The 8,384-nt window shown below is 43.9% G+C and overlaps 1 protein-coding gene across 6 annotated transcripts in view; it reads right to left on the reverse strand.

Annotated features, from left to right (window-relative positions):
* The window catches only part of HNRNPM (heterogeneous nuclear ribonucleoprotein M), a 44,949-nt gene that overhangs the window by 31,920 nt on the left and 4,645 nt on the right, over positions 1–8,384 (reverse strand). For all 6 annotated transcript variants that reach the window (XM_017500086.2, XM_017500085.2, XM_017500083.2 and 3 more), the window contains exon 2: positions 1,448–1,617. In XM_017500086.2, the coding sequence (XP_017355575.1) occupies positions 1,448–1,617 (170 nt within the window). The remainder of the gene's footprint in view (positions 1–1,447; positions 1,618–8,384) is intronic.

The raw sequence follows: 8,384 nt of genomic DNA on the forward strand, positions 1-8,384 counted from the left end.
ACGAGAACACAAATTTGGAGGTTATTCCAAAAGCTAATTCGAATGAGGCCCAACTGTACTGTACAGAAATTCTAAGCTTATATTGAAGCAGCAGTCCCAAAAACCAAGAACACTGCATCTGGGATGCAGCATGACACGCCCTTCAGACAAAAAGAAGAAACTTCACTCTTGCCCTAGGAGCATTGGCAGGAATGATTTGGCTGATCAAGGCAGGAACATCAATCGCACACCAAAACGTTTTTCCATCTGTGTTATCTGGAGAAATACCACGTGGGAGCAGCACGCGTTACTGTACGGAGAGTTTCACAGTGCCTAGTGCTTCTTGCATGTCATGGTCAAAACAAGTGATGGGACAATGATGGCAGTGCCATTCATAATTTCCAAACCCAATGCAGGGAGCACCAGTACACATACCAAAATGGCCTATCCATGGGGCATCTCTGTCACTGAAATGTTAAATCATTTGACAAATCAAGCTCACATCTCTTTTCATAATGAATGCTCCAGAAAACCAATACCTTTCAGTCATGCAAAGATTCCATGAAGGGTAGTATGAGTCTAGGACAGGGTGGGTGGTTGGGGGTGCCTCAAGGCAATATACAAATTGTTCTCTACCACAGTGTTGTCTAAACCAGGGTTAGGCAGCCTCTTTAGTCCTAAATGCCACCAGCAGGGCCAAGAAATCAGGAAAGAAAGGAAGACAACAGCAGCACAGGAGGGAAAGAGGATAGAGAAAGAGGATACTGCAGTGTGCACGAGGGTGAGGACCAGAGACAGGCCTCCTGGTGGCAGCAGAGCTTGGTTGCTTCCCCTGCCTCCCCACTGGAAAGTGTCATCTAAGCTATGACAATGCACATGCTAAGGCACCGCATTACAAAGCAGATACCTTGAGCTCTACTCTATTTTTTCCCCAGAGGGGAAAAACCCTAACAGTTAAAATAGAAGATAACATTTTATAGTTTGGAATCTAAGAAGGATAAGGTCCAGCTACCAAATTTTGATCCCAGGAAGACACCCATAAAATTTTAAACAAGCTATCTTCCTGTGAAACTTAAAAAGCTTAAAAAAAGGGGAAAAAAAGAAAAAAGAAAAGAAAAACCTCTCCCACCTAACGTGCAAAATTCAAAAAATTTCAACAGAAGAAGGATCCCCTGAAGCCTAATTCAAGCCCTATTAACCATACTAAGCCAGTAAAATAATCTGTAGGCCAAAGGACCATACAAACCATCCGGTTTGACACACAGGGGCATGACCACAAAAAAAGAAAAAAACAACAACAAAAAACAACAAAAAAAACTGGGGTGAGGTAAGGGGGCTTCACTCTTAAGCCTGGAAAGAACATGCTCTACCCAGAGCCAGTTTCACTGACCAAAAATAACCAAGGAATTAGCCACAGAAAAGATGACACACCAACCTTCTTACCCTATTCAACCACCAGTACCATTACCTTTTTCTTTAACCAGGTCTTTAAGTGACTGCCACTTCACATCAAAAGGTATGTTTGTAATGAAGGCTCTGTATCTTTTAGTTGGATTGGCATATGGCTCAAAGCGATTGCCTCCTCTCTTTATGTTTTTCTCCTTCCTCTTCTCATTCTGAGCAGGTCGTTCTCCTTCACTAAATTCAAGAGAGGGAAAAAAGGTAAAGAATTTATATGTCAGCACAATATGAAAGATAATTATTTCATTTGCCAGGTTTACAATTCCACATAAAGTTACACATGACACAAGACTGCTACTGGTCAGATGCGGTGGTTCAGACCTGTAACCCTAGCACTTTGGGAAGCCAAAAAGGGGGGATCGTTTGAGGCCAGGAGTTCAAGACTAGCCCAGGCAACATATCAATACCTGGTCTCTACAAAAACAAAATAAAACTTAGTCGGGTGTGGTGGCGCACTTGTAGTCCCAGCTAGCAGGGAGGGCAAGGTGGGAGGATCACTTAAACTCAGGAGTTCGAGGCTGCAGTGAACTATGATTACCCTACTGCACTCCAGCCCAGGGTGACAGAGGAAGACCGTCTCAAAAAAGCAAAGACAAGAGTAATGTTGGTTTTGAAATTAAGACATTCAAAGTAAACTGCATCACAGGGCAGAAAGTCTTCCCAAGGAAAGGTACACTTTCCTGCACTTACAAATATTCCTATGGACAGTAACAGAGACAATGGGAGGCCAACTACCGACCAAGGTGTGTTAATTCCAAGACAGAAACGGGAAAAGAGAAAGATGATTTCCAAGACTTCATGGAATAGAAATACGAGGTAGTGCATATAGGTCCCACCAATTTTAGCTTGACAAATAACTGTCTTTCACAGTGTTATTATAAAAAAAAAAGGGGGGGAAAGGAGCCATAAAATGATGCAGCCGCCATGGGAAGCAGGGTCACTCAAAATTAAACACAGAATTACTATATGACCCAGAAAATCCACTGCTAGGTATATATACCCAAAAGAATTAGAAGCAGAGACTCATACACGTATGCCAATGCTCACAGAAGCATTATTCATACAAACCTAAAGGAAGAAACAACCCAAGTATCCACCAATAGATGAATAGAATAAACGAAAACATGGAATATCCATGCAATGGGATATTATTCAACACAAAAAGGAAGGAAATCCTGACACAGGCTACAGCATGCACAAACCTTGGGGACACTATGCTCAGTGAAATAAGTCCATCACTGGAGGCCAAATATCATGATTCCACTTATTAAATACCTATAATAAGCAAATCCATACACAGAAAGTAGAACAGAGGTTACCAGGACCTAGGGGGAGGTGGAAATGGGAAGTTATTAAACACTGAGCATGGAATTTCATTTGGGATGAGAATAAAAATTCTAGGAATGGGCAGAGGTGATTGTTGCAAAACACCATACTTCAACTGTACACTTAAGCTTTAAAACGGTCTATTTTATGTATATTTTAACCACTTTTTTTTTTTTTTGAGTCGGAGTTTCGCTCTTGTTACCCAGGCTGGAGTGCAATGGCGCAATCTCGGCTCACCGCAACCTCCGCCTCCTAGGTTCAGGCAATTCTCCTGCCTCAGCCTCCTGAGTAGCTGGGATTACAGGCACGCGCCACCATGCCCAGCTAATTTTTTGTATTTTTAGTAGAGACGGGGTTTCACCATTTTTTTTTTTTTTTTTTTGAGACAGAGTTTCACTCATGTTACCCAGGCTGGAGTGCAATGGCGCGATCTCGGCTCACCGCAACCTCCGCCTCCTAGGTTCAGGCAATTCTCCTGCCTCAGCCTCCTGAGTAGCTGGGATTACAGGCACACGCCACCATGCCCAGCTAATGTTTTGTATTTTTAGTAGAGACGGGGTTTCACCATTTTGACCAGGATGGTCTCGATCTCTCGACCTTGTGATCCACCCGCCTCGGCCTCCCAAGTGCTCGGATTACAGGCGTGAGCCACCACGCCCAGCCCTATTTTAACCACTTTTTAAAAATCCAAAAAGGTGACAAACAAACTATTGCTATACAACCATACTACTTAGAAGCTGGGCAACTCAAGTTTGAGCAACCCTGAAAGGTGGAAGACAGCAAGCAAACAATCCCACCTTTGGCAAAGAAGGGTGGCTGTTTTTCCAGCATGGCCTTCCCAGTCATACTCTACCTTTGTGTGTTAGGTGCCACCACAATGTGATACCAGCCATCTTTAGGCAGCAGCCATCAGGCTTGGAGGCCCGTGCACTGGCTGACAGGGCTCTTCCCTCAGCTGCCAGCTCAAGTGCACCCCCTCTGACTACAGGGAGGCACGGATGAGAGCTGACTAGGAATAAGTGAGAAGCCAGAAGCTACCCCAAGTTTCACAAGCAACTGAGCCTTGTACTTTATGCTTCCTGAGACCTATGTGTCCCGCCAGTGAGAATCCAGTGACTCCCAGACCACAGGCTCTACTACACAGTTTGTGATCCATGACAAAACTGGAAAAAAAGAAACAAAAAGCCAAGACTACGGTACTCATGATTTATAAAAGTATCTTTAACTAAATGGCTAATTTTTATTCTGGGACGTAACTTTCTTTTGTAAAAGAAAAGTAGTGCCTACATACCAGGTAGTAGCTGGAGGAGTTTTTAAAAGTGTATTTATTTGAGTCTGGGCGCAGTGGCTCCCACCTGTAATCACAGCACTTTGGGAGGCCAAGGAGGGCAGATCATCAAGGTCGGGAGTTCAGGACCAGCCTGGCCAACATGGTAAAACCCCATCTCTACTAAAAATGCGAAAATCAGCTAGGGGTGGTGGCATGTGCCTGTAATCCCAGCTACTCAGGAGGCTGAGGCAGAAGAACTGCTTGAACCCAGGGGACGGAGGCTGCAGTGAACAGAGATTGTGCCATTGTACTCTGGCTGGGTGATAGAATGAGACTCTGTCTCAAAAAAAAAAAAAAAAGTATTTACTTGAGGCCAGGTGTGGTGGCTCATGCCTATAATCTCAGCATTCTGGGAGGCCGAGGCTGGTGGATCATGAGGTCGGGAGTCACTTGGCCTAGGAGTTTGACACATTAAGACCCTGTTTTGTTTTGTTTTTTTTTTTTTTAAAGACAGGGTTTCACCATGTTGGTCAGGCTGGTCTTGAACTCCCGACCTCAGGTGATCTGCCTGCCTTGGCCTCCAAAGTACTTGGATTACAGGCATGAGCCACCACACCCGGCCTAAGACCCTGTTTTTATTTTAAAAAACAATAACTAGCTGAGCATGGTGTCGTGCACCTGCAGTGGGAGGATGGCTCAAGTCCAGGAGTTCAAAGTTACAGTGAGCTATGATTGCACCACTGCACTCCAGCCTGGTAGACAGAGCCCTGTCTCAAAAATAAATAACAATGTATTTACTTGGAAAAATTTTGAAGTCACTAACTTTTTGTAGCCCCCAAACACAAGAGTGCCAAGGGGTATCCCAGCAAGGGTATCACTGGTATGAGCTACACCCAACTCAACACAAGGTAATAAAACCAAGGAAAGGCTGGGTGTGGTGGCTGAAGTCTGTAATCCCTGCACTTTGGAAGGCTGAGGCAGGCGGATCATGAGGTCAGGAGTTCAAGATCAGCCTGGCCAACACGGTGAAACCCCATTTCTACTAAAAATACAAAAAATTAGCCAGGCGTGGTGGTGCATGCCTATAATCTCAGCTACTCAGGAGGCTGAGGCAGAAGAATCGCTTGAGCCTGGGAGGCGGAGGATGCGGTGAGCCGAGATTGCACCATTGCACTCCAACCTGGGCAACAAGAGTGAAACTCTGTCTCAAAAAATAAAAAATAAAACTAAGGAAAGCAGGTTCCTCTGTGATCTCAACTATACCAATACCAATCGATAGGCTTCCTTTTCCACAGGCTGGCTGATAAGGTGATGTTATGGCCACTCCAATCCCTAGATGCCTAGAACGTAATCTACCTGAGTCCACAAGACTGGTTTCACACCACAAAGCAGATTTCACAGGAGACTTACGACTGTTACCCAGGCCACTTGTCTACTCCAAAAGAAAGTCTTTCACCAAAGTCCACCAAACAGAATACATCTGCCAATGCATCTCCTACTCTTTCCTGGAAAATGATGACGAAAGTGTTAGAAAAACTCATAAAATGTAACACGATCTACACATTGTGGTCCACTACAGGATTCACAGATGGAAATGAATTTTAATATTGTTACTTTGAAGTCCCAAATACTTTAAGATTTACAATAAAAAACATTCTGGGCCAGGCGCACTGGCTCACACCTATAACACAGCACTTTGGAAGGCCAACCTGTGTGGATCACGAGGTCAGGAGTATGAGACCAGCCTGGCCAACATGGTAAAACCCCATCTCGACAAAAATATAAAAAATTAGCTGGGCATGGTGGTACATGCCTATTGTCCCAGCTCTTCAGGAGGCTATGGCAGGGGAATTACTTGAACCCAGGAAGCAGAGGTTGCAGTGAGCCAAGATTGTGCCACTGCACTCCAGCCTGGAGACAGCAAGANAAAAAAAAAAATTGACAGAGTCCATGATGAATATTTCCAGTCTGTTTTCACAGACTGCTTAAGCTTACCTATAAGCTACAAAATGTATAATTAACTAATTACAGCCAAAGCAGGTAACAAAGTAGCTAACCTATATTCCACAGGTGCATACTATGGCTACGAATAAACCTCCCAATCTAACCACGTAAGCTGAGCATTTGGTTTGGGGTTAATCCACATCACATGACTCACCACTGAGAAAGCAGCCCTCACCATGCTTAATGGGCACAGCACCTCTGTAAACAAACCCTTCTCTGGCTAATCATTTCCTCTGAGAGGTTTCCTCAGTAAATGAGGTTAGAACTACCTCTTGTCATTTCCAGCTTTTAAAAAATTGATCTTTTTGGAAATCTACCACCAACAACTCAATTCCTGACAGACTTGTAGAGAACAACCCTCAAAAAGAAGTATCATTCAAGACTCATATTCAAGCAGACTAGCCATGGTGGCTCACGCCTGTAGTCCCAGTAGTTTGGGAGGCTGAGGTGAGTTGAGTCCTTGATTCCAGGAGTCTGAGACCAGCCTGGGTAACATGGCAAAACCATGTCTCTATAGTGGAAAAAAAAAAAAAAAAAAAATACAGAAAATTAGCCAGGCACCACTGTGGTCCCAGCTATGCAGGAGGAAGACAGTCCGGCCCCAGGAGGTCAAGGGTACCATGAACCATGACTGCACCACGACACTGCAGCTTGGTAACAGAGAGACTCTATTTTAAAACAAACAAAAAACATATTCAAGTTTAGATCACGTGATAGTAAAAGTGTGATGTCCTGAAAAGCTCTTTTTTAACATACTCAATCCTATTTTCTCGTTATCTTCAGGATAAAATTAGAGGAATGTTCTTCTCTAGTCCATATATATGTGTGTATATATATATATTAAAAAACTCAGCTTTTTTTTTTTTTTAAACTTTTGGCCAGGTGTGGTGGCTCATGCCTGTAACCCCAACACCAAAGAGGCCAAGGTGGGTCGACCACCTGAGGTCAGGAGTTCAAGACCAGCCTGGCCAACATGGTGAAGCCCCATCTCTACTAAAAATACAAAAATTAGCTGGTCATGGTGGTGGGCACCTGTAATCCCAGCTACTTGGGAGGCTGAGGCAGGAGAACAGCTTGAATCTGGGAGGCAGAGGTTGCAGCAAGCCGAGATCACGCCACTGCACTCCAGCCTGGGCAACAAGAGCGAAACTCCATCTCAAAAAAATAAATAAAATAAAAAGATTGAGTGCCTAACCTACAAAAGACTACCAAATAGTGACTTCCTACCCTATCTATGTCTCCATGCAGCTCCTGTGCATAACACTCACTACTTTTGAGTTTCTAAATCAAGGGAAGGGTGTGCAGTTTGAAACAGCAATCTCAATACCCTGAAACTCTCATCACATCTCCTGAGGAAAAAGGACCCCTCCGGCCACGTGAGAACCATCCCTTATATAAAGTGACTCTTCACAGAAATCCTGCGTTCCTCTAATGCATTTAAGGTGTGGAGAGCACTATTCATAGCACTATCCCAGCTCCAAGTCCACCACTTAACTACCCACATGACTCAAGCGCTTTCCACCTCTAGTGCTTTACCAGCAAAACCAGCGCAACCTGTGTCCATGGTAGCTCACAGGGACACTGCTGACAATCCACAAAGAATGGCATAACAAGCAGCAGCTTAACTAGGGGAGCAGTACTGCATGTGGCTAGGACCTACGGTCACCTCAGTCCTATGGAGGTTACTACCTACACACTTACAGCTTTAAAAGAGGCTCCTGGCACACAGTAACTGAGGCAATGATATATTTCTCTACCAATAATTTTATTGAGGAGGGTAGAAAGGGGGATTGATTCACTCCTAGCCCTCTACTGCTCAGGCTTTAAAACAAGCCAACCAGAGCCAAGGCTGAGAAAACCTAGGGACAATTCAGCTTTTAACCCTACGACTGCAAAATATGGTAATGGGAAGCCCACAGGAGAACCGCCCCTCCCAAAACAACAAGCAAGCTAATCTTTGCAAGCTAGCGTGTCTTTCCCTAACCAGAATAAAATCAAAGGGCAGAGGGAAAGCAAAGCCCTGGCAGAATGCATTCAAATAATCCAAAACCCTGTCTTCTAATCTTGAGCTCACTATCTGATGTGCCTCCAAAATCCTTTTTACCAAATATACAATCACTTTTTAAAGCACAGCAAACACTCGGATGTATTGTATAGAGAATCTGATTAAGTAAAACAATTCAAATGATTTTTACTAAGTGGTTACCAAGGTAGTATCAGGTAAGCAGCAAGCTGCCTGGGAGTCAAGATGGCTTCCCTTGGAGTCTTTAGGCCAAGTTTCTGAACCTGGGTTTGCTTAATTCTATAAAACCAAAGTTTTCTTTTTTCTTTTTTTTTTTTTTTT

Source organism: Cebus imitator, unplaced genomic scaffold (genome assembly GCF_001604975.1).
Source record: "Cebus imitator isolate Cc_AM_T3 unplaced genomic scaffold, Cebus_imitator-1.0 Scaffold263, whole genome shotgun sequence".
Classification (NCBI taxonomy): Eukaryota; Metazoa; Chordata; class Mammalia; order Primates; family Cebidae; genus Cebus; species Cebus imitator.